The sequence below is a fragment of the Entelurus aequoreus genome, linkage group LG17, assembly GCF_033978785.1.
Source record: "Entelurus aequoreus isolate RoL-2023_Sb linkage group LG17, RoL_Eaeq_v1.1, whole genome shotgun sequence".
Classification (NCBI taxonomy): Eukaryota; Metazoa; Chordata; class Actinopteri; order Syngnathiformes; family Syngnathidae; genus Entelurus; species Entelurus aequoreus.
The window spans coordinates 37,591,279-37,619,045 of NC_084747.1; the positions used below are offsets into that span (position 1 = coordinate 37,591,279).

General features: G+C 39.9%; 1 protein-coding gene across 2 annotated transcripts; it reads left to right on the forward strand.

The window, feature by feature from the left end:
• Positions 1-1,342: 1,342 nt before the first annotated feature.
• On the forward strand, positions 1,343-27,419 carry LOC133632008 (B-cell linker protein-like). 2 transcript variants are annotated; one of them, XM_062024233.1, is made up of 19 exons: positions 1,343-1,419; positions 4,332-4,357; positions 4,440-4,471; positions 4,560-4,597; positions 12,767-12,866; positions 12,937-13,007; positions 13,073-13,128; positions 13,205-13,300; positions 16,938-16,966; positions 17,160-17,196; positions 17,305-17,377; positions 19,546-19,576; positions 19,680-19,716; positions 19,805-19,895; positions 21,599-21,636; positions 22,449-22,489; positions 22,564-22,632; positions 26,752-26,910; positions 26,998-27,419. In XM_062024233.1, the coding sequence occupies exons 4-19, from the start codon at positions 4,569-4,571 to the stop codon at positions 27,112-27,114; spliced, it is 1,074 nt and encodes a 357-aa protein (XP_061880217.1). In that variant the 5' UTR covers positions 1,343-1,419; positions 4,332-4,357; positions 4,440-4,471; positions 4,560-4,568; the 3' UTR covers positions 27,115-27,419. The 2 variants fall into 2 exon arrangements, with proteins under 2 accessions (XP_061880217.1, XP_061880216.1); XM_062024232.1 differs by having other exon boundaries at positions 13,073-13,124.
• Positions 27,420-27,767: the final 348 nt, after the last annotated feature.

Below are 27,767 nucleotides of genomic sequence, written 5' to 3' on the forward strand. Positions count from 1 at the left end.
ATGAACAGAGCAATGTCGCCAACGACAGGCTTAAATAGTCTCTTTGATTAGAGCCAGGTGCGTGTGTCAAATGAGGCAGGTGAAACCAATGAGTCGCCATGGTGACCAAACAAGGGAGCGCAAACAGGAACTAATTGAGTCTTAAACAGAAAATAACAAAAAACATGATCCAGACCACAGATCATGACAATTATTATGGTTTATTTTGTCAGGAGGTCAAAAAACCCACAATAATAATAATAATAATAATAATAATAATAATGGATTAGATTTATATAGCGCTTTTCTAGACACTCAAAGCGCTTCACAGAGAAGTGAAAAGCCATCATTCATTCACACCTGGTGGTGGTAAGCGTGGCTGCCAGTTTGCGCCTATGCCCCCCCCCCGACCACCACCTATCATTCATCATTCATTCACCAGTGTGAGCGGCACTGAGGGCAAAGGTGAAGTGTCCTGCCCAAGGACACAACGGCAGCGATTTGGATGGTAAGAGGCGGGGAGCGAACCTGCAACCCTCAGGTTTCTGGCACAGCCGCTCTACCTACTACGCCTCGATGCACATCATTGGTAGCAATCATGGCACCTCTCGTTTAGATGGCCATTTATGCACAACTCTGGTATTGCTTGTGTGTGACTGCCATCTGCTGGTCACACATCATTACACCGTGTACCGAATAAAATTGCTTCGAGGTCTTCGTACCGGGTTATAAGGTGCACTGTCAATTTTCTAGAAAATGAAAGGAAATGAAAATGCACCTTATAGTCCGAAAAATACAATACGTATTTTTATAAAATATACATAATTGAAGCAGGTTTTTGGTTTTTTTTTTTCAATCAAAGCTTTAATTCATGTTTATAACACTGTTAAAAAAAAAAAGTTGAGAAAACACAAATTTTTAAGGCAACATGATGCATCAAGATTTTTGCATTTTCTCAACTTTTGACTACTATTGTTGACTTAACTAAGATTTACAAGTTGAGATAAGAGTTATGTGACATATGACATATGTGACATATGACATAACTCTTATCTCAACTTGTAAATAGTTATGTGACATGTGACATATGACATATGACATATGTGACATATGAAATAACTCTTATCTCAACTTGTAAACATTAGTTAAGTCAACAATAGTAGTCAAAAGTTGAGAAAACGCAAAAATCTTGTTGCATCATGTTGCCTTGAAAATTTGCGTTTTCTAAACTTTTTTTTTTTTTTACAGTGAAGCTGCACTAGTTACACAGAGGCTGCAGATAGAGGGCTTGCGTTAGAGGAAATGCAAATGAGACCAGCCCATCATGCTTCTGTGTGTTCTTAATCCTTAAACCATTTGCAGCCTGGACACCAAACAAGAACACCGATCTCCTCATCACTTAAGCAGAGAGACCCAAATTGAACCCAAATCATGAAAATGGTAACGTATTATTTTGTTCTGATTAGTGGATTTACACCATTATAGCCAAAGTGAGCAGTCGCCAAAGTCTTTTTGAACCGAATGGAATACACACCTGATCCAATATTGCTTAATTCAGTCATCACAAAACTTCCTTTTCAACTTTGCTTGTCTATTTACAAAATTGCTTAAAAATAAATTAAATCAGAATTGTGCTGTCACATGTAACAAAAAGGGTGCAGTGCAATAATTCCCCAACTAATGTTAGTCTAATGTTTTAATAACTACAACATTCAGGGCTAACATTGCTAAATAATGCTTCAATATTATAAACACTGAACACTGCAGTAGTCATTATAAAGCACATTTTGTGTTGTATGCAAAGAGACACATTTGAATGCAGCAGATTTCACTTCATGGTTGTGAGACTTTATTTCCTTTTCCTCCTATTATAGTGGAAACATTTGTGTCATTGTGTGCAGTGCCAGCTCATTGTGGCCCCATTTTGGTCTTTAATATTACAAGGGTTTAATTTACTAAGTTGCTAATCAAATTGAACCCCCCCAATGCTTCAAATGTCACCAACTATTGAAAATATAAACAATGCAGCTCTAAATTGACTTGAATGTGTTCTGACCTTTTTTGCTTGCGTGGAGTGTATAGGCCCTGGGTGTGTTTCCATTGAAAACATGACTGAGAAAAACACATTTAGAAAAAGAGAGTTTTTAGGAAAAAAAAAACTTTCTTTCTGGTCTTAAGTTATGTCATCACTTATAGCAGACACAAAGAGCAGAATTATTGATTGATTGATTGATTGATTGATTGAGACTTTTATTAGTAGGTTGCACAGTGAAGTACATATTCCGTACAATTGACCACTAAATGGTAACACCCGAAAAAGTTTTTCAACTTGTTTAAGTCGGGGTCCACTTAAATTGATTCATGATACAGATATATACTATCATATATACTATCATCATAATACAGTCATCACACAAGATAATCACAATGAATTATTTACATTATTTACAATCGGGGGGGGGGTTAAGATATGGACATCAAGTAGTGGACATAGAGAGAGAGAGAGAGAGAGAGATCAGTAGGCATAAGAAAAAGTATCTGCATTTGATTGTTTACATTTGATTGTTAGCATTTCGGGGAGGGTGTTAGTTTAGGGTTGTAGCTGCCTGGAGGTGAACTTTTATTGCGGTTTTGAAGGAGGATAGAGATGCCCTTTCTTTTATACCTGTTGGGAGCGCATTCCACATTGATGTGGCATAGAAAGAGAATGAGTTAAGACCTTTGTTAGTTCGGAATTTGGGTTTAACGTGGTTAGTGGAGCTCCCCCTGGTGTTGTGGTTATGGCGGTCATTTACGTTAAGGAAGTAGTTTGACATGTACTTCGGTATCAGGGAGGTGTAGCGGATTTTATAGACTAGGCTCAGTGCTAGTTGTTTAACTCTGTCCTCCACCTTGAGCCAGCCCACTGGAACCTTAACAACAAAAAAGGAATTCTAATTGTATCTACACCTGTTTTCACCATTTTTATCACCAGTGTGCGTGATGTGTGTACAAGAAGAATGTGCACACACAAGAGATTTGTCACCTTCTCCAGCCTTCTATAATCATTTACTCAACCTCAGGAGTGGTGTGGGAAAACTGATACTGAACTTTTAATACACTTCCTGATTTTTTTCATTTTTCCATTTTGCCACTCTGATGTCTGCTAAATACTAACGTTATGATGCAATCTAATAAAAAATATATTTAGACTAGAATGCATGACATTTAATACCTGATCCCTCATATGTAGCCCAATAAGTACCAAAAAAAGAGTATGTACTGTAGACTAGTATGTCTAGATCTCAAACTTTTTTCACCAAGTACCACCTCAGGAAAAACTTGTCTCACCAAGTACCATCATAATGGCCAACATTAAAATACAGGTGCATAGTAGGCCTACGTATTCATTAAAACAAAAGGCAGAGGTTTTATTTAACACGTATTTTCAATATTTTTGTCCACTTTAACATTACACGTGACACAATGCACGAACATCAACAATGATAGTCCATGTACAGTACATATTTTCACCCTTTTTTGGCGTACCACTAAATGGAGCCTGCTTACCACTACTGGTACCCGTACTACAGTTTGAGAATAACTGGTCTAGGATATATAAATAAATAATTAAAATGAGAAGGGTGTTCATCATATTGTTGAATTCTAATAAAAAAAAAAAAAAATGTGCAGTACATAAACAGACAAAAAGGTTATATTAAATATCCATCCATCAATCTTCTTCCGCTTATCCGAGGCCCAAGCAAAGAAACCCAGACTTCCCTCTCCCCGGCCACTCCATCCAGCTCCTACCGGATGATCCTGAGATGTTCTTAGGCCAGCTGGGAGACATAGTCCCCCCAATGTGTCCTGGGTCTTCCCCGTGGCCTCCCACCGGTGGGACCTGCCCTAAACACCTCCACAGGAAAGCGATGGAGGGGATCCTGATTAAATGCCCGAACCACCTCATCTGGCTCCTCTCGATGTGGAGGAGCAGCGGCTTTACTCTGAACTCCTCTTGAATGACAGAACCTCACCCTCTCACCCTATTTTTAAGGGAGAGCACCGCCACCCGATGGAGGAAACTAAATTCGGCCGCTTGTACCCGTGATCTTGTCCTTTCGATCATAACCCAACGCTTATGACCATAAGTGAGGCAATTAACATTGATCGACCAGTAAATCGAGAACTTTTCCTCCCGGCTCAGCTCTTTTTTTACGACGCCACACTAATCCACCTGTTGATCTCACGATCCACTCTTCCCTCACTCATTAACAAAACTCTGAGGTACATTAACTCCTCCACTTAGGGCAAGATCTCCTCCCCAACCCGGAACATACTGAAGTCTCTTTGTACTTTTCTTTATCAAACAGAGCTTCTTTGGCAAACTAAAGAACATGTAAGTTGAAAGACTTGAAACAAAACACAATGTAGTGTTCATGTATTTGTAGCTCTGAGCTCCTGTTTCTCCTTTCCCACAGCGGCCCTCCTCCGGCACCACCTCGAAGGACAGGTGAGGTCACTACCTCCCATGTAGAAAATGCACCGTTTTGTTTATTTACAGCACAACTAACCTGTGTGCATCTTTGTGTCTTTACCAGGCCAAAGTGATGCATTTGGGAGGAGACAACATACGTTTGTAAATAACAAAATAATAATGATTGTTGTGATTGAGTTGATGCTTGATCTCCAACGGTAGCAGGTTAAGTTCACTTGTCGCGAGGTCAAGAAATAGTTTTTACCAACCACATCGAGTAATAACTCAAATCAAACCCACTGATGAGAGCTTTATTAATTTGTAATTATTTATCAATATATCCTCATAATGATACGATTACAAAAACAGTTTCTAGCATATTATATAGTTACTGTATATTATATATATACGTTGACACTTTACCCTTTGACAGCTCCACGCCTTAAGGAAATTGGGAAAATGGCTATTTTACAGACTTTATACACAAATATAAATACATATTAGATATTTGTGTTAGTTTGCTGCAAGCTTTTAAAGGTTCTGTCTCAGGTCAAAGTTCATTAGATAAAACATGTCAAAACAACCAACCACATCTAGTCTTGCCTCAAAAGGGGACTTAATATGCAAAACCAACTTGTCTAAGCTATTGCTACCTGTTTTGGTGTATTTAGAATCTGCACAAATCCCCAAAACAATGAAGGCATGGCAGGGATATTAATAAAACAATCTTGCCTTCATTCCTATTTATTTCAAATGAAAACTTGTGACGTTTTCATAGAGCAGTGGTTCTCAAACTTCTTTCTCTAAGTACCACCACAATGAGCAAAAAAAATAAAATACAGTAGCGTAGTAGGCCTTAGTATTCATTAAAACAAGGAAGCTGTTTTATTTAACAAGAATATTTAATATGTTTGGCCACTGTAACATTACACACAATATAAACAACAACACTGTGTTTGAATATAGGAAAATAAAACACTGCTTTAACCAAGTGATTCTTTGGCATACTACTAGATAGAGCTCGCCTACCACTAGTGGTACATGTACCACAGTTTTAGAATCCCCACAGTTAGAGTTGCCATTGTAGTTCGACGCTGTAGTAAGTACGTTTCTTCTGTTTTCTATCCTTCTGTTGTGGGGCTGACTGGCTCGTACAAGCACATGCATCCTCGGCTGCTGACATTTTTGATACAAAGCAGCATAGAGTTTGAACTTATATCTGTCAGTAGACTCCTCCAGCCACGAGCCAGAGGTAAGCTAGTTACCGAGCAACTGCTGCTGCTGTACAGCCTCTGAGCATGGGAAAATGTAATGGCTAATTACAAATTATGCCTGTCAACTGTGTTATAGAAGGTTGTGGCTCGAACCCGAGAAGTTGGTCATTCTTCAAATTATTATCGGACTACAATGGTGGACTTGCGCAAAGTTCTTTGGCTAAAGCCCTACCATATATGGAGATATCTGTGATGTAACAATTGGGAAAACAAATGGGGCAAATTCCCAATGGCTAGTTAGGAGAACGTATGAAGGAATGAAAGATTGTTTTACAAATATCTCCACCATGCCTCCCTGGTTTGACTTGAAATTGTCGGGACTTATGCAGATCACAAATACACAAAAACAGGCACTAACACTACCCACATCCACATAGGGCAAAATATATTTGACAAATAAAACCTGTCAGTTGGATTACACATCGACATACAGGCTAACGGGCATATATAGTTCCCCCGTTAGCCTATATGTTAGGGTGACCATTTCCATTACACCAAAAAGGAGGACAATTTGCGGCATATGACACCAAAAAGGAGGACATTATGCGGCATATCAATAAATTACTATGGTGTACATAGGAGTCTGGTATACTCTTATTTATAGTACAACTTTGAGGGGTTTAAAGATGATGTTTGTGTGGCTGAATAGGAAAAAATATTAAAGTCAAGTGTTTGTTAACAGTATTTGTATTTATTCAATACATTGTGGTGTTCAAAAAGTGACCACTGAGATGAATCTTTTCTAGTGCAGAGTGCCACAAAGCATAACATGTGTGGACTTAAATGTAAACAACAATTAACAGGTAACATATATAATTTTAAAAAAATGTGAGCGACATCAGACGTGCACACTGTGGCCACACCAGCGTCACACCTGTCCCAAACCTGACATAACAATTTAAATGTTTTATTAAAATAATTTTCTGATATAAGTGATTTTGCCCTCTTACAATGACAATAACAAAAAAACATGTTTTTCATGACCTATGTGCTAGTATTGTATGTCTGGCTGCGGGTCTGCCTTTAAAAGAAATGTTACCCCTTTCAGAGATTACATTTAGTTCCTGTAACTTTGTCTGTAAAATACATCTTTTTATTAACATTTATGAAATCTAGTGACAATATTTCATGAATAATATCCTTAGATTAACATTCTTAATAAATGGCAGTAAAATAAGCACACATCTGATTGAGGAGTCAGTGTTACAACCTGGCATTTACACATTGTGTGGCGTTGGGGTTGTCCGACTTTTTGTGTGGCCATAAACGCAGCACTGGCTAAGTGCCATGAGTGCGTGTGTTGATGCAGGTGAGCGAGCGAGCGGCTGCTGTTGAAACGACGGATGACAACGTTGGTTTAAGCCTGGTTTGTATGGCAGAAAATTACCAGTTTTTATAGATACAAGTTTTTTTTACTCATGTTTTTGGTGTGGTTACAAACAGTTTTGCTCAATAAAGTGATTGATGGAATTCCTGTCCGTAAAGTTTCTCGTCAGACAATAATTGAACTGTGTTGACAAAGATTGTTTTATTCATTGGGGCCATTCTTGTTGTCACTTTTTACTCACAGAGTTGCAATGCAAAATCATACAGAATAAATTGTAATGTGTTTATTTTGTTTAAAGTTCAGATGGGATTTTTGATTTCCTGCGCGGCATTAATTGGCTGTGCGCAGCGCGTCAGCGGTGCGCCATTGCGCAGGCGCGCACCTTAGAGGGAACGTTGGACCCTTGTTTACCTTTTTAACCAATGATAAGCAGATTTGTATCCGACACCGCTCTTAGCCAATCATTTGATATGTTACTGCGTTGGGGGCATTTTTTTACGGTCTATGATTGGCTATTGCGCTGCAGCCCAGCAAAGATGAAAAAACTCTGCTCTTCAAGCCTAGTGCGCAAAAAGGAGGACAAATACGTGTCCGGACAGGGCATTAAAAATCCGGACTGTCCGGCCTAAATCCGGACACCTGGTCACCCTACTATATGTTGATGTGTATGCTCCCATTGACCGGGCTAGCATGCTAAGCATTTGTTGCATGAACATACTAGCTTTGTTAGACAAGATCATAGACTGTATTGGACAATATAGTTTACATACAAAATGTCAATTTCCATTTATTAAAAGTAATAGGAAAACCTAAATGCCTGACTTACCTATCAAGGAGGAAATTAACAAGTTTGGCGTCAGATGAAAAAATCTTCTCCGCCTTCAATCGTCTCCATCTTTCAAAGACATCCCCGATAGAAATCCTTGTTTTCTTCCTGGCTTTGTCATGAATAAGTTGAGAATCGTAGGGACGCCTTTTAGATTTACTGAGGTCTGACATGTTTAGTAACTTTACCAGTGGCAGTAGCTAGACGAAGATGGCGGTGCGTAACCGGCAACCTGGATGTGACACACTCACAGACTTTCTAATCGGTCAAACGGTGGAGGGTGGGGCATCGCAATTAGCGAAAGTTGTAAGATTTCCGGGCTAATTTTGAAATGAGCATATCCCGGCCGAACTGCTGTTATCAGTTATAGAGGTATTCGAAAAAAACATGATTTATTAATGCCTTTTGACATATCAGGGCCATCTAATGATGACTTGACATGCAATTTTCTTATGGCTCCTTTATACATGTGTCTTATTGCACCCAAAGAACAATATTAAAAATTTCCTATGGCACTCAAATAACAGTTTACAATTATTTTAAATATTAGATAAAGCCTGCCTGTTATGGTTACTACTAAGGCAGACCTGGGCATTCTGCGGCCCGCGGGCCGCATCCGGCCCTTTGTGCGTCCCTGTCCGGCCCGCGTGAGGCCAATTATAAATTACAAAATAAATTTTAAAAAGTATCTATGTCGAGTGTGCAATACAACGGTGCTGCTTTTGTTTTGAAAATCGTTATTTGTATTACTTCCGTGTGGACGTGTGCGTGATTGTGAGTGAATGTGAACAACTGCAATTACAAAATAAAGTTGAAAAAACATCTATGTCCTGCGCGCAATACAACTGTGCTGCTTTTATTTTGAAAAGTATTATTTATGGGCGTGTGTCCGTGTGTAACCTGCGAGTGAAGGTGCACATGCAGCGACAAGTGATGCACGGTTTACACCCGAGACGCCAAAAAGAGAAAAGTTGATGAGGAATGCCGTGTTTTCAACAACACATGAACTGCAAAGCAACGTCCCCTCACCTAAGGTGCGTGCCTGCGCAATTGCGCACTGCTCAAGCGTCCGCTGCGCGCAGCAAGTATATGCCGCGCACCAAATCAAATCCCATCTGAATTATAAACAAAATAAACATATTTATTCTATGGAATTTTGCAATGCAACTTTGAGTGACAGTGACAACAAGCGGCCCTAATGGTGTTCGTCAACACCGTTCAATTGAACACCGTTCAATTATTGTAACGTCTATCGAGATGCTTCGAGGACAGGAATTATATCGATCACTTTATTGAACAAAACTGTTTATATTCGGACATAACCACACCAAAAACATGAGTAAAACAATTCTATCTCGAAAAACTAGTCATTTTCTGCCGTACAAACCAGGCCAAAACCAACTTGTCATCTGTCACCAACACGCATAGCACTAAACCACTGGTGCGTTTAAGGCCACACAAAAAGACGGACAACTCAAACACCACACAAAGTTACAATATGACTCCTCAGTCATACGTGTGCTTATTTTACTGTCATTTATTATTAATGTTAATTTATATATATTAGTCATGGAATGCTGTTACACACACTATGTTGAAGTATTACTATTATTATTATTATTATTATTTATCTTACGGTATGTATCAAAAATAATATTGAGCAAAATTTAATTGAAATATTGTCGATGTGGCCCTCCAGCAGTGCTCGGGTAGCTCATGCGGCCCCCGGTAAAAATTAATTGCCCACCCCTGTACTAAGGGGAGGTGACGGCAAACAGACACCAGGGGGAAGTATGTACAATTATGTATATATAAATATTCAATATATATAATAATAACAAACAATACTAATTTAATAAACTAAGGAAATGCAGTGTGAACTAGATCCAAGGTGTGTATGGTGTAAGACTATGTGTGTAGTTAGCTGTTGTATATTACCGTGATGTTGGATGAGAGCGAAGGAGGCAGTCGATGGGGCAGGCAGGTGATCAGGGGCGAGAGAGAGACGTCTGAGTCCAGGGGCAAGCGAGTAGTCGGGAAACGGGGAAGGTAGTCCAAAAAACACCGGGGAACAAAGGGAGATCTCAGAGAGGGGAGACTCGGAAAGGCACTGCGGGAGAGCAACAATAAGGACGTCAGAATAACAGAGGGAAAACAACAACAGCAAGAGAGCATCAAGCTTCGCTTACGGGTCACCAAATGAGTACTAAGTTCCCGCAAGGATCCCTGGGTCCACTGGTCCTTTAAGCGGCTCGCCCTCATCAGTTGCAGGTGTGTCGATTGCCAATCGTCAGCAGGCTTGTAGCTGCGTGGGTGTGGTGCTCTCAGCGCGAGCATGGGCGTGTCCGAGCGCGCTGTCAGCGGATCCTCCAAGTGCGCCATAACACTGCCATTATCTAGAATTAGGTTAGAATTGAATATCTTTATTGACATTCTATTAAATGCTTCATGATTTATGGTTGCCAATTTTGACCCGTTCTTTAAGACAATGCAATAATTATTAAACACTAAAAACACGGCTAAAATACATAGATAAGACAAGTAGCAGGTAAAACACACATTGTTAAAGATAAAACACAAATTAAAAAGTGGGAATTTGTTACGAAATTCAGTCAATTCACTTGCATTATTTTACATTACATGGGCGGTTTGGACTGTTCTGAAAATAACAAGCCAACCAGCTGTATGCGTGTGTCGTATCTACTGTACATGTGCACGGGGGAAGCTGTTAACTATATTAGCTGCCCCGCTTTAAACTCCTTGTGCAAGTCTGAATGTTTGTTATTTAAATGGTAACCTAAATTTGAAGCAAGGGTGGTGATTAGGGATGTCCGATAAATGCTTTAAAATGTAATATCGGAAATTATCGGTATCGGTTTCGTTATTATCGGTATCGGTTTTTAAAAAGTAAAATGCCTGACGTTTTTAAACGCCGCTGTGCACACGGACATAGGGAGAGGTACAGAGAGACAATAAGCCTTTAAGGCACTTCCTTTACGTGCATGCCATCCCAGTCACATAATATCTACCGGCTTTACTCTTTACAAATTGATGCAAGACATGCTTGTTCAACAGCCATACAGGTCACACTGAGGGTGGTATAAACAACTTTAACATTGTTACAAATATGCGCCACACTGTGAACCCACACCAAACAAGGATGACAAACACATTTTGGGAGAAAATCCGCACCGTAACACAACATAAACACAACAGAACAAATACCCAGAATCCCTTGTAGTACTAACTCTTCCGGGATGCTACAATATATTGTTGTATATTTGTTGGTCGTGCGATGGGTGATGATGAGCCAATAAGACGCCAACGAGGAATCGTCGAACAAAAAGCTTTATTTGTTTCAGCGAGCCTCAGACTGGAACTGCAGCTCCAGGAGAAAGAGTATGGGCCGGATCACTCTTCTGATGTCCTCTCGGACCACAGTGACTAAATACCACTTCCCGAACGTTAAAGTTAAAGTACCACTGATAGTCACACACACACTAGGTGCAGTGAAATTACTCTCTGCGTTTGACCCATCCCCTTGTTCCACCCCCTGGGAGGTGAGGGGAGCAGTGAGCAGCAGCAGTGGCCGCGCTCGGGAATCATTTTGGTGATTTAAAAAATCCCCACTCTTTGTAACTCTAGCCATGGAGCCGGCCAGTCAATCTTTCCCTGACATTATTCTTTTGTTCAGTTTGAGTCGGGTGACCTCCAACCCCTATCATCTACTCCTACCTGTGGGGGCTTCCTACCAGCTAATGTTTTTATTATAATTTATTTATTATCACTCCTAAAATCCAATGCTACATTCTTGTAGGATTCCAATTTCCTGGGGGCAAAAGCCACCACTCTCCAGAGAGCTTGTGATGGACATGTGCACTTTTGACCCCAGTAGAATAATCCTCTTAAGGATTCTGTGACCAAATACGAAAATGGTAGCTCACAATCATGTAAATAAATGCTACATGGTATAATTCACCTCACAAGCTTTAAAGTTTTAATATTTAAGTATTATTTAGTATTTTAGCCTAACGTCAGCTAGCGTGGCTAGCTGGCTAACATTACAAACTAACAATCCGAACTAACATGTTATATATTGTATAACTTATGCAGAAATTGTACATTTTTCTCTGGCCCTACATGCAATGAGTCAACTGGGACACCACTACCTTCACAAGAAAAGTAGGGATAGGGCTAAAAAGTAGGGTGAGGGGGTTTATTGAGATTGGGCCTGTAGATTGATGCCTCAAAGGCATTGCATTCATGCATTATCTTTACAATGAAGTAAGAAACAATTAATTTAGTGCAGGGGTGTCAAACGTACGGCCCGAGGGCCGGATCAGGCCCGCGAACAGGTTTTATCTGGCCCGCGGGAGGAGTTTGCTAAGTATAAAAATTAACCTGACATTTTTTTATGAAAGAAACTGCTCTTCTAAATATGTCCACGGGATGTCTCGCAATAGCAATTCTTTGTATCTTTGTAGATGATGCTACACATGTACAAAATAAACCACATGATGTTAGCACGTCAGTCGAGGAAAATGAGCAAACTACATAAATAAAATACTGTAATTTGATTTTGATATCATTTTTTTATCTTGATAGATTGAAAATTAACACCAATGAGTTGACTGATGAACATTATCACATAATTTATTCAGACAATATAAATAACGACAAATAAATTATTAACCGCAACAAGTAAATGTAAAAAAAACTCAACAACATTATGATTTGTAAAATTTCCGAACGTGCTTGTTCTATTTTTAAACAAAGAAAACAATCTGAAGTTGTCTTTATTTTCAAGTTATCGTGCCGTGAGTAGATTTTTCTCCATGTGGCCCCCGATCTAAAATGAGTTTGACACCCCTGATTCAGTGAGTCATTTTCCATGTGTTCAATAGCAGGAAGAGGAAGAGGAGGGAGACATGTATGAAGCCCCGCCTTGTGGGCGCCCAGCTGTCAACCTCGCACAGAAACAAGTCGAAGAAAATGTTTATATGGGTAAGAGAAATATTACCCAAACTCACATTAAAATTATTTTTGTGATCTGTTGATGTGTTTAATTTTGCAGAAAGAACAACCAGCTCTTCTATTCCTCAAAGAATGGCTGCACCACCACCGAGGCTTGGCACCAGACCTCAGGTTGATTCAGCTCACTGTCCTGGCTGTCTGTTAGAAACCTAATTTGCCTTTCTTCTGACACCCAGAAGCCTCTGCAACATCCTAAAGAGTCTGGCGTTGACTCCAACACCAAGAAGCGTGAGTGAGTGTGCAGTTTGCGTGGAAGCATTTCATGTTGTGAACATGTTGCATCCTCTTTGTCTGCTCATGTTGGTCAGCACCTGAGGTTGACAGAAACGAGAAGCCTGGCAGGAAAAAGATGACACCTCCTCCAGCACCTGCAGCTCTCTTTCTTACATCTGACATGGAGGAAGGTGGAGTATTTTATTTAACGTTAACAAATAATTATATGTAAAATATTTACAGTACAGGCCAAACGTTTGGACACCCCTTCTCATTTCAGTGTGTTTTCTTTATTTTCATGACTATTTACATTGTAAATTGTCACGGAAGGCATCAAAACTATGACACCTGTGAAGTGAAAACCCTTTCAGGGGACTACCTCTTGAAGCTCATCGAGAGAATGCCAAGCGTGTGCAAAGCAGTAATCAGTGCAAAGGGTGGCTCTTTTGAAGAAACTAGAATATAAAACATGTTTTCAGTTATTTCAGCTTTTTTGTTAAGTACATAACTCTACATGTGTTCATTCATAGTTTTGATGCCTTCAGTGACAATCTACAATGTAAATAGTCGTGAAAATAAAGAAAATGTATTGAATGGGAAGGTGTGTCCAAACTTTTGGACTGTACTGTACATATTTTGTAAATATACTGTATAGTTAATGATAAATGCATAAATAAATAAATAAATAAATAAATAAATAAATAAATAAATAAATAAAGGCATTTTCTGACTGATTAGAAAAAAGGTTCCATATATACCTTTTTCAACATAATGCAGACGTCCCTCAATAATGCACTGGAAGCAAGCTGCCCATAATCTAGCCTTGATTCTGGAATTTGAAAGGTTATTTGAGTAAGACACTGTGTTTTGTGTGTCTGTAGCTTTAATGCTAATGAGCTGTGCCTATTCTAGCCCATCTGGCAGATTGTCTGGCTCCAAACAGCGCAATAAGGGCACTTTTTAAATATACAAACCCCAAAACCAGTGAAGTTCGCACATTGTGTAAATCGTAAATAAAAACAGAATCCAATGATTTGCAAATCCTTTTCAACATATATTCAATTGAAGAACTGGAAAAAGTTGTTATTTTTTTGCAAATACTAGCTCATTTGGAATTTGATGCCTGCAACATGTTTCAAAAAAGCTGGCACAAGTAGCAAAAAAGACTGACAAAGTTGAGGAATGCTCATCAAACTCTTATTTGTAACATACCACAGGTGACGAGGCTAATTGGGAACAGGTGGGTGCCATGATTGGGTATAAAAGCATGTTCCATGAAATGCTCAGTCATTCACAAACCAGGATGAGGCGAGGGTCACCACTTTGTGAACAAATGCGTGAGCAAATAGTCGAACAGTTTAGAACAACATTTCTCAACGAGCTATTGCAAGGAGTTTAGGGATTTCACCATCTACGGTCCGTAAAATCATCAAAAGGTTCAGAGAATCTGGAGAAATCACTGCGCGTAAGCAGCAAGCCTAAAAACCAACATTGAATGCCCATGACCTTCGATTCCTCAGGCGGTACTGCATCAAAAACCGATGTCAGTGTGTAAAGGATATCACCACATGGGCTCAGGGACACTTCAGAAAACCACTGTCAGTAACTGCAGTTCGTCACTACATCTGTAAGTGCAAGTTAAAACTCTACTATGCAAAGCGAAAGCCATTTATCAACAACACCCAGAAACGCAGCCGGCTTCGCTGGGCCCGAGCTCATCTAAGATGGACTGATGCAAAGTGCAAAAGTGTTCTGTGGTCTGACGAGTCCACATTTCAAATTGTTTTTGGAAACTGTGGACGTCGTGTCCTCCGTAACAAAGAGGAAAAGAAACATCTGGATTGTTCTAGGCTCAAAGTTCAAAAGCCAGCATCTGTGATGGTATGGGGGTGTATTAGTGCCCAAGGCATTGGTAACGTACACATCTGTGAAGGCACCATTAATGCTGAAAGGTACATACAGGTTTGGAGCTACATATGTTGCCATCCAAGCAACGTTGCTTATTTCAGCAAGACAATGCCAAGACACGTGTTACAACAGTGTGGCTTCATAGTAAAAGAGTGCGGGTACTAGACTGGCCTGCCTGTAGTCCAGACCTGTCTCCCATTGAAAATGTGTGGCGCATTATGAAGCGTAAAATACCACTATGGAGACCCCGGACTGTTGAACAACTTAAGCTGTACATCAAGCAAGAACGGGAAATAATTCTACCTGAAAAGCTTCAATAATTGGTCTCTTTAGTTCCCAAACGTTTACTGAGTGTTGTTAAAAGGAAAGGCCATGTAACACAGTGGGAAAAAAAACCCTGTGCCAACTTATTTGCAATGTGTTGCTGCCATTAAATTCTGAATTAATGATTATTTGCAAAAAAAATTACTTTTCTCAGTTCGAACATTAAATATCTTGTCTTTGCAGTCAATTCAATTGAATATAAGTTGAAAAGGATTTGCAAATAAATCATTGTATTCTGTTTTTATTCACGAATTACACAACGTGCCAACTTCACTGGTTTTGGGTTTTGGGTTTTGTACATCGTAACTGTACTTCCCCAACAGTGGGGCACACATGTTAGCAATATTAGCATAGCTACGTAAATGAACTACAGTGCTTCATATAACTTTGCAGCCACATTTTAACAACATCATGTACATGTTAGCCCTTTTGCTAAAGAAAAACAAAATGATCAAACTTACAGCTCACGTGTCTGTAGCTGATTGAATGTCAGTTGGTCCAGGTTTCATTTAAGATGTGTAGCGAAGCCTGTCCTTTTCCCTTCTTTTAACAAGCCATTCTCCATGAAATGGGTAAGCATTATCTAGTTTAGGGCATTCAGGGGTTGTATCATGTACATGATAAAGGAGGTTTTTTTTCATGGTGTCATGAAAACATAACATTCAAAAGCAACCTATTGTAGCAAACAAGTAAGGGAGATGAATTTTCTCACGTTTGGAGCTCATAAACAGGCTGAAACCTGTGTTACATTAAAAGTCAATGTTGCATATTAATAGGGGCCATTTAGTCATTTATGAGCCGTGTCCCAATACTTTTGTTAATACATCGATTTTTATTTTTTTAAATATTTTTTTAATACATTTTATGTGAGATTCAGTGAAACAGCAGCCATTCTGCGACTGAACCATACAATAATGGTGCCACCTTGTGTCTCTGTGCAGCACCTGGAGATGAATCTAAAGCAGGGGGGTCAAACTAATTTTAGCTCAGGGGCCGCATGGAGGAAAATCTGTGCACACGCGGGCCAGACTATTAAAATCATGGCATTAAAACTAAAAAAATAAAGACGACTTCAGATTGTTTTCTTTGTCTTACTTTGGCCAAAAATAGAACAAACACATTCTGAAAATATTGCAATAAAAATATAGAAAAAAATACCGGCAGCGGTGAAGTTTAGATCCATGAAGGAAAGAAGAAAGTGAATGAATGTTTATAACTGAATACATTTGCATAGAAATTTGATTTATTTTGTATTTTTTTTTAAATAAAAAATGAAGTAACGTTTATGACAGGGACCCCATTTTTATGACTTGATGGGGTCCCTGCAACCCCATTTTGAATATGCCTAGCGCCAACACTGATGGAGTATTGGTATGTGCAAAACAGCAGCAGGCGGCTGTGGCCTGCGGGTCGGTTCTAATACTATTCAAATATCCCGGTGGCCATAAATAATTAATTTGCGGGCCGGATTTGGCCTGCGGTCCTTGACTTTGACACCACTAATCTAAAGGGACAGTTTACTATAAATGCATTATATAATAATAACAATTATATATTCCAGTGTGTGAGGGTGTTTGATGTTTTTCTGTATTTCAGATGTTTATCTCAATCCAAATGAAGAACAGGTAAATGCAATGTATTCCAATGTATTTCTACTTTGAATTCTATTGATTTAACCGTGCAGCTTCAAGACAATGCAAACGAAAGACAATTATAACGACCAATTCTTCTACATATACAGTATGAATTGCCACTCTGTATACTAGAGTGCCATTTACTGTGCTTGCTCTCATCAAACTGTGTGTTCTCATGTTTCAGGGGGATAATGATGACCTCTATTTAGAACCAGCAGCTGGTAGGGTGCATAAATGTGGACATGATTATGCTGACGAAATGTTTGCATATTTAGAATGAACAATGCTCTAGACAAAACGCTTTCATTTTATTTCTTCTTCCCTTTCAGCTTGCCCGCCGGGTCCCCGAGGCCCGATTAGAATGTCTTCATCTACCAAGACGTCACTCACGCTTTCACCCATGTATGTGCCCGTCTACCAGATACACTAATTGACCGAAACATTAGGGACACGTGAATAATCTATTACAGGAATTTTGTCTTCACGAATATAATAATGCTCAGTTTTGATTGATACTGTCAATATGTTTATTGTTGTGTCGTACTTTGCATTGGTGAACAACTGCACCCCTCCCACGTGGCTAAACGGGTTGAATCCATCTGTATTTACGTAAAAATTTTAAATGTCCAATTTCGTCAATGGATTTGGTATAAGTACCAAATCCACAAAATAGTGTACTGATATGCAGGCCTGGCCCTAACCAATCTGGCGCCCTAGGCAAGATTTTAGGTGGCGCCCCCCCACATCGGCAGTGAAGTGTATATACTCACAAGAAACCGAATAGCTTTGTCTTTTTTACTTAAAGAAAGCAAATTAACATATTATATGAGAATGTTATGTTATGATTATCTTTAACCGAATCACAGCAGTGCTCAAATTAAAAAACAGCATTCCCTCTCATGTGATATTGCTTAATTAACATTAATGATGTGCACTTTAACAACTAGGCTTACAACTATACCTAATATATAAAGGGGTGGAAAAGTGACTATTACCTGCAGAGCAAACATTAGCTAACCAGAAGGCAATAACAATGTCAACAAAAAACACCTGCTTAAAAGATCTAATACAAATGTCCTTGAGGAATGTAAGGTGGGAGTACTGTAATTACCTAACGTTACATTATTATTTTCCATAACAATTAGCCCCCTCCACAATATTAACCCGACGTTGAAACAGAACTAGCTATTTATTGATTAGCAATTGCCGAATCATATAACATTAGCTTAATGCTAAAAAGCCAGGTTACTATCACAGACAAATAATTTCATGTAGGCTAACGTTACCTACCTGCTACCTCTGTCTTTTTCTCGTTTCTCCTCTTCTTTTCTCTTTTTTCTTCCCTGGGCACCTGACAGTTTTGGTCGTTTTGACATCTTGTGTTGATTTTTTTGATGTGGTGACGTCCAAAAAGAGTCATGATACGGGAAGGGAGGGGGCGCACCATGCGGGGGGAGGGGGGGGGGGGCGCAATGCTGTGACAAATAATATTTCTATTAAATAGGCTTTACTTTGCATTTTAATTAACGTGGGATTATTTTTTGTATTTAGAAATAATAGTACCAACTTTTTTTTTCTTTCTTTTTTTTTCTCCAACATTTGTGGCACTGGCGTGGCGCCCCCTGATGGACGGCGCCCTTAGCATTTGCCTATACGGCCTATGCCACGGGCCGGCCCTGCTGATATGCCAGCATCACATGCCAATACTCCAGGTTGTCTGGCACATAGCTGTGTGTTTATTATATAATGCATTGTGGGGAATAAATGTTTATTTTATTATATTTTTCCATATATACGTTTTTAACACCTACACCATAAATACAGCAGTTTCATTGTTTTTTTTAATTATTGTTTTTATTTTATTTATTTATTATTATTATATTTTTAATACAAATTATTTTTATAATTTAATAATTGAATTTAGAATTTTATAAATATTATTCTTTTTATTATAACTATTTATTTATGTTATGTGTATATTATTAAACATTCAATTGTTTATTGCTTCAGAAAAAACAACAAACAATAATTGGACACTTTACTGTTTTTTTGGTTTTTTTTATAAATATTTCAGAAATATTAGAAAATATATATATTTTTCAAACTATCTGATTATTTTCAATTTGGGATATCACATAGTTGGATGACTATCTAGTATATCAATGATGTATTATCAGTAGTAATGTAAATTCATTAAATACATCATATTGCCTTTTGTGATTTTATTGGCGGCAAAACATGACCATAATCATCTTGAGTTTCTCTGAAATTATTTCCCTCGTTTGCTCTTCTAAATGTCCCTGTATACCCTATAATTCACATAAATTATTGTGACTTTCTATGGACAATTATTTGAAAATTCCAAGAAGTGTGCATATAAGGCAAAGAGAATATAATAATCAGCATTACTGATGCCTCATTTTCAATACAGTTGTTAGAGAATATTGCCTTTTGTTTTAAATCCTATCAAATCTTTTGTTGTATTATCCAGGGTACATATAATGTTTTCCGATGTAGTGTTTCACATTCCTTGTACATGCAATGGATTTTGACATACTGTCACTGTGCAGAATGAAGCCTCCAGTTCCCAGAGCAAAGTCTGTAAGTGTTCTCTTTTCATTTCAACTGGATGTTCTACAGTAACTCATCCCCATTCTGTATTTAAAGAGTGCACAACATTGCATTAATTTGATCATTTTTTCAGAATTCCTTCCTGCCTTCCTTGATTGAGGTAAAGACAGGTAGGAAGCAACGTTCCTCGTAGTAACACTTTTGTACTACGTTGTACAATGTTGACAAGTATATTATCAGCATGTTTGCACATTTCAGCTCCTACTTTTGAAGCAAGAGCTTCCACTTTTCCCTCCAAACCACCCCCAACAATGCCAGGTTTTAAGCTCCCTCTACCAGCCATGCTAAGGTAGGAAACTTGGTGAAGTGTGCGTTTAATTTCATATTGGCTTCATTTTCTACAAAACCCAAAACCAGTGATGTTGGCACGTTGTGTAATTCATAAATAAAAACAGAATACAATGATTTGCAAATCATTTTCAACTTATATTCAATTGAATAGACTGCAAAGACAAGATATTTAATGTTCGAACTGAGAAGCTTAATTTTTTTTTGCAAATAATCATTAACTTTGAATTTATTGGCCGCAACACCTTGCAAAAAAGTTGGCACAGGGGCATTTTTACCACTGTGTTACATGGCCTTTCCTTTTAACAACACTCAGTAAACGTTTGGGAACTGAGGAGACCAAATTTTGACGCTTTTCAGGTGGAGTTATTTCCCATTCTTGCTTGATGTACAGCTTAAGTTTTTCAACAGTCCGGGGTCTCTGTTGTGGTATTTTAGGCTTCATATTGAGGCACACATTTTCAATGTGAGACAGGTTTGGACTACAGGCAGGCCAGTCTAGTACCCGCACCCTTTTACTATGAAGCCACGTTGTTGTAACACGTGGCTTGGCATTGTCTTGCTGAAATAAGCAGGGGCGTCCATGATAACGTTGCTTGAATAACAACATATGTTGCTCCAAAACCTGTATGTACCTTTCAGCATTAATGATGTCTTCACAGATGTGTAAGTTACCCATGCCTTGGGCACTAATACACCCCCATACCATCACAGATGCTGGCTTTTGAACTTTGCGCCTATAACAGTCCGGATGGTTTATTCCCTCTTTGTTCCGGAGGACATGACATCCACAACTTCCAAAAATAATTTGAAATGGTGATTCGTCAGACCACAGAACACTTTTCCACTTTGCATCAGTCCATTTTAGATGAGCTCGGACCCAGCAAAACCGGCTGCGTTACTGGGTGTTGTTGATAAATGGCTTTCGCTTTGCATAGTATAGTTTTAACTTGCACTTACAGATGTAGCGACGAACTGTAGTTACTGACAATGGTTTTCTGAAGTGTTCCTGAGCCCATGTGGTGATATCCTTTACACACTGATGTCGCTTTTTGATGCAGAACCGCCTGAGGGATCGAAGGTCCGTAATATCATCGCTAACGTGCAGTGATTTCTCCAGATTTTCTGAACCTTTTGATGATATTACGGACCGTAGATGGTGAAATTCCTAAATTCCTTGCAATAGCTCATTGAGAAATGTTGTTCTTAAACTGTTGGACAATTCGCTCACACATTTGTTCACAAAGTAGTGACCCTCGCCCCATCCTTGTTTGTGAATGACTGAGCATTTCATAGAAGCTGCTTTTATACGCAATCATGGCACCCGCCTGTTCCCAATTAGCCTCTTCACCTGTGGGATGTTCCAAATAAGTGTTTGATGAGCATTCCTCAACTTTCTCAGTCTTTTTTGCCTCTTGGGCCAGCTTTTTTTAAACTTGTTGCAGGCATCAAATTCCAAATGAGCTAATATTTGCAAAAAATAACTAAGTTGTCCAGTTCGGACGTTAAGTATCTTGTCTTTGCAGTCTATTCAATTGAATATAGGTTGAAAAGGATTTGCAAATCAATGTATTTTTTATTCGTTTACGATTTACATAACGTGCCAACTTCGCTGGTTTTGGGGTTTGTATATACAGTACTTCATTAGAGTATATTTACACTAAAAACTGCATGTGATTTTTAACATTCCTTTCTGCATTCTAGCCCTCTAAATCCTTTCTTAACGGATATGAAGCATGCAAGTAAGGACAATTATTTTATTAACACTGCTACTTATGATAGTACAGTATTTAGCTGTTTTAAATTCCCAGATTCATAATAACGCAGTGCAATGTATGGAACAGTGATTCTCGTTGACTTCAAATGATTCTGATTTTTTACACACATTTTCCAAATGTTCCCGGAATACTGTAAAGTGAGTTTATGTTTTGCAAACTTACATCAAAGGCGCAGGAAATGTGTTTAGTATCATATTAACATTTGCATACATCATATAACATAAGTTAACTATTGTGTTTATGTCTAATAAAGCAAAATGTATTCATCATTCAACCTTTAATGACACCGAACAGAGGAAAGGGGACTTTCCAATGAGTTACTGTAAATGTACTATGTTTCTCACCACACATTTTCTCTTTGGCATCACGCACACCCACACCACATATATGTGTGTATATTATATATCTAATACAAAATTATGAATATAAATGAATGAAGTAGGGACGGCGTGGCGAAGTTGGTAGAGTGGCTGTGCCAGCAATCGGAGTGTTGCTGGTTACTGGGGTTCAATTCCCACCTTCTACCTTCCTAGTCACGTCCGTTGTGTCCTTGGGCAAGACACTTCACCCTTTGCCTCTGATGGCTGCTGGTTAGCGCCTTGCATGGCAGCTCCCGCCATCAGTGTGTGAATGTGTGTGTGAATGGGTAAATGTGGAAATATTGTCAAAGCGCTTTGAGTACCTTGAAGGTAGAAAAGCGCTATACAAGTATAACCCATTTATCATTTATTTATTTATAAGTATTGCATATTGATATTTTTTCTCTCTATTTTGAGCCTTTGGTGGAGCAAGAGTAACTGAAGAGACAGAGAATGAGGTAAAGAAAGAAAAAAAATAGCTGTGCACAATAGAAGACATATACTGTATGTTTATATTGCTATTATACAATAGGATCCAGTGTGGTTTGCAGGAGATTGTAACAGGAAGACAGCAGAGGATCTCTTGTTGAGAGTCAATACGGTACGACCTTATACAGTGATCCAAATTCTTACATTAAGCTTACCAAATGTAACCATGTTGTGATTTAAATGATTCAACACACAGCCATCATTGTCCAAATAGCTGGCAACGCATGCAAGTACTTCAAAGTGATCATGTCCAAATTGTGTAATCAGTCGAGTATTTAGCGTGAGCACCATTGTTATCATCCATTTTCTACCACTTGTCCCTTTTGGGGTCGCGGGGGGTGCTGGAGCCTATCTCAGCTGCATTCGGGCGGAAGGCGGGGTACACCCTGGACAAGTCGCCACCTCATCGCAGCCATTGTTATCAAACACTGCATAATCCTTTTGGGCATGGAATTCACAGAGTCACGTTGGAATTCTCTTAACAAACCACAGCTCCCTAGAGTTGGCAGCGCTCATGCAGCCCCAGCCTATTGATTGATTGATTGAGACTTTTATTAGTAGGTTGCACAGTGAAGTACATATTGCGTACAATTGACCACTAAATGGTAACACCCGAATAAGTTTTTCAACTTGTTTAAGTCGGGGTCCACTTAAATTGATTCATGATACAGATATATACTATCAGATATATACTATCATCATACTACAGTCATCACACAAGATAATCACATTGAATTATTTACATTATTTACAATCAGGGGAGTGGAGGGGGGAGGGGGGATAGGATATGGACAGCAAGTAGTGGAGAGAGAGAGAGAGAGAGAGAGAGAGAGAGAGAGAGAGAGAGAGAGAGAGAGAGAGAGAGAGAGAGAGAGAGAGAGAGAGAGAGAGAGAGAGAGAGATCAGAAGGCATAAGAAAAAGTATCTGCATTTGATTGTTTACATTTGATTATTAGCAATCCGGGGAGGGTGTTAGTTTTGGGTTGTAGCTGCCTGGAGGTGAACTTTTATTGCGGTTTTGAAGGAGGATAGAGATGCCCTTTCTTTTATACCTGTTGGGAGCGCATTCCACATTGATGTGGCGTAGAAAGAGAATGAGTTAAGACCTTTGTTAGTTCGGAATCTGGGTTTGACGTGGTTAGTGGAGCTCCCCCTGGTGTTGTGGTTATGGCGGTTAAGGAAGTAGTTTGACATGTACTTCGGTATCAGGGAGGTGTAGTGGATTTTATAGACTAGGCTCAGTGCAAGTTGTTTAACTCTGTCCTCCACCTTGAGCCAGCCCACTTTGGAGAAGTGGGTAGGAGTGAGGTGGGATCTGGGGTGGAGGTCTAGAAGTAACCTGACTAGCTTGTTCTGGGATGTTTGGAGTTTAGATTTGAGGGTTTTGGAGGTGCTAGGGTACCAGGAGGTGCATGCGTAATCGAAAAAAGGTTGAACGAGAGTTCCCGCCAGAATCCTCATGGTGCTTTTGTTGACCAGAGAGGAGATTCTGTCGAGAAATCTCGCTCGTTGGTTAACCTTTTTGATTACCTTGGTTGCCATTTTATCACAGGAAAGGCTAGCCTCTAGAATGGAACCTAGGTAGGTGACCTCATCTTTCCTGGTGATAACAATGTCACCCACTTTTATAGTGAAGTCACTGACTTTCTTAAGGTTGATGTGGGACCCAAACAGGATGGATTCCGTTTTACCCAAGTGTATGGATAGCTTGTTGTCAGCGAGCCAGGTGCAAGTTCTACAGAGCTCAGCACTGAGGATTTTCTCCACCTGTGACTTGTCCTTGTCGGATACCAGCAGGGCAGAGTCATCCGCAAACAAAAACAATTCACAGTCGCATGCCGATGACAAGTCGTTTATGTATATTAGGAACAGTAAAGGTCCCAATATACTGCCTTGGGGGACTCCACAGCTCACCAAGAGGGGGGGAACATGGTGCCGTTTACCTCTACCACCTGCTCCCTCCCCTCCAAGTAAGATTGCATCCACAAAGGCCTTCTGAAGGTCCAGCATGACCATGCCGCAGTATTTGCCCGCGTCCACCTCATGTTTGATGTGGTCGGTCAGATAGTGAAGGCATGTGTCAGTGGAGTGGTTAGTTCTGAAGCCGGATTGGAATTTGTACATGAGTTTATTAGTGGCAAGGTAACTATCGACCTGTTCATAAACTATTTTCTCCATTACTTTCGAAATGGAACTGAGAATAGAAACAGGTCGGTAGTTTCCAGGTTCCAATTTGCTTCCTTTTTTAAAGAGGGGAGTTACTCTTGCTATCTTAAAATCTTTTGTTACTTGGCCTTGTGTAATTGATAGGTTTATTATGTGCGTGATGATCGGGGCAATGTGGAGGCAGAGTCCCTGAGGAATCTAGAGGGAATATTATCAAGGCCGGTGGCCTTGTTTGGGTGGAGCGCGCTTTTTAAACACCTCATCAGCTGTGACCATTTCTAATTTGAAATCATCGTTGGATACTCCTAGCTTTCTGTAGAAGGCTTTAATGTGTTCTACACCAAAGCGACCAGAGTGGTGGGACAGCTTGTTGACAAGAGTTGCGGCTATGCTGGTGAAAAAGGTGTTAAGTCTGCTAGCTACCTCCATTTTGTCTGTAATGAGGGAGTCACCCTCCTTGATGCTGATGTTGGTGAGTCTGGTTTTAAGTTTATGGCTGCAACCAGGAAGCTAGTTGTTGAGAATTTTCCAGAGCTCACGTGGCTTATTTGTGTTTTCCTCTATTTTGTTGTTAATGTAATTTTTTTTTAAGGATTTAGTCAGGTTGGTTGACTTATTTCTTAATTCATTGCATTGCTTTTTGAGAGTTGAAAGGAGTGATTTGAGGTTGATATTATTGGGTTGTTTATCTACTTCTGTTTTACATTTTTGGTATTTGGAGTATTTTCTGTCTCTGTCTTTTATGGCAGCTAATAGGTCCGGATTCATCCATGGTTCCGAGCGTGGTTCAGGACTGTTTTCACGGGAGCCATGTCATTTAGTATCTTTAGGAACGCCGTTTTGAAGCGATCCCAAGCAACATCGACCAGGTTGCTCGCGAGCACAGGGGACCAGTCCCACTCATCTAATTTTAAATTGAAATTGTCATTGGATTTCCTTTTGGCGGGGTTTTGTCCATTTGAAGACAAAGAGAACAAAGAGAATGTTTGTGTAAAGGCGCCTCTAAATCCTGTGTATGCCGTGGGTCCAGACGCCGCGTCCTCGACCGTCAGGGACCGGGGAGAGGCCGCGTGGACCCCCGCCACACCGTCTCCACTGCATACCGGGGTGTCGATGTCGACAGACACCTCGTTGACCGCCGCCGCGCTGTTCATCTCGTGCAGTTCCCCGCCATCACCGATGTCTGGGTCGCCGTCCACCGCCGCCGCCGCGCCGTTCACCGCCGCTGAGTCGCTGCCTTCTCCGATGACTGGGTCGTCCTCCACCGCCGCCGCCGAGCCGCCGACCGTGTCGATGAACGGGGCAAAGTCCTCCGTCGAGCCGCCGATCGCTGGAGCACAGGTGAGCTTGCGTTGAGATGAGCCGGTAGCTAAATTAGCTTCAATGGCGATGCTAGCAGTAGCATTGCTAGTCTTCGCCAGTCGGGACAACATTAACCGTGTTGTTACAGGTCCAGGGTTGAGTTCAGTGTCTCCTGATAGTAGAAGTAATAGTAGTATTATTGTCTTTCTGTCTATCCTTCCAGTCAGGGGCATGATTTTTTTGCTTCGATGTGCAGTCAGGCACGATGCTATCACGTTAGCCTCAAAGCTAAAGTGCTTCGTTGATGTATTGTCGTGGAGATAAAAGTCACTGTGAATGTCCATTTCGCGTTCTCAACTCTCATTTTCAAGAGGGTAAAGTATCCGAGGAGGTTTAAAATATAAATCCGTGATCCACAGTAGAAAAAGGAGGAAGTGTGGGATAATCCGAGCAGTTGTTTGAATTCCCGATCGGGAGCGAAAGAGAGTGCGACCGCTCATCTCGGCGTCCAGCTCGTCCGTGATGCTACCACCACTATGCTTGACCATATGGCAACTCAAGGGACAATTACCTTGCATGCTCACTTGTGTTGAATAGCTGTGTGTTTAGTAATTATCGGGGAAAGTACATTTGTACTTCTACAAAAAGGTAGAATTTCTAAAGTAATGCCCCTTGAGGAGATGGGAGGGTTGTCCTCACTTATAAGCAATGTTTTATTGTTGTCATTACTCATTAACTGTCCTAAATTGTGTACATGTTATAGGACGGCACTTTCCTCATCAGACACAGCTCGGCCCAGACAGCCCGCCAACCTTTCACCCTGGCTGTGCTCTACCAGCAGAAGGTCTACAATGTTCCCATCCGCTTCCTGGAGGAGATGCAAGGCTTTGCTCTGGGAAAAGAGGGCAAGAAAAGCGAAGAGGTACGCTTGGAGAATTAAATAGGCCCTGGAAATATAACTTCTAAATAGAGCACTCTTAGAGATGACTGCAACTTTCCGCTCTTCCAGGTTTTCAGCAGCCTGGATGAGATGGTGATGCACCACAAGATGTACCAGCTCTATCTGATAGACAGCAAGAGCCACGCCAAGCACGCTGTTTTTTTAACTCACCCTGCGCGCCCTTAGAGCGTACAGTTTCATTCTTGCTCTTTGTCATTCCTTTAAGTGCAGCTTCTGCACTTAAAGCTTCTGTAGAATCTACATGCAATCAGATGACTTGTCACATGGAAGCTGCTAACCAGTCTGAACTCACAGGCCCTATTATGAGGTACACCAACACAAGATAATCACATTAAGAACCAGAAATGTTTGCAAAAAAATCTGTTTTTTTAAAGATAGCTTGCCTCTTGCATTGAATATCTTTGGATTGTTCCTGCAGGTGTTCATAAAGAAGTGTATGTAATTGCACTATTTGTGTAACAGTGCTATGACAAACTATTATGCAGTGAATTTCTTCACAACTACAGTTACAAAAACACTAATAAACATTGTTGAATTGTCCATGTTGCTCATTCTACATTGGGGTGTCCAAACTTTTTCCACTGAGGGTTGTATACTGAAAAGACAAATATGTGAGGGCCATTTTGTTTTTGTTTTTTTATTTTATAAAAGAAAAATGCTAAAAACAGACATTATATATAATTTAAGACAATAGTCCCAGCTATGTGTAATTAAAGTTAAAGTACCAATGATTGTCACACACACAAGGTGTGGCGAAATTATGGGTGACAAACTATATAATAATTACTGTTTTTTTAGACATTATGTTGTGGGCCTCT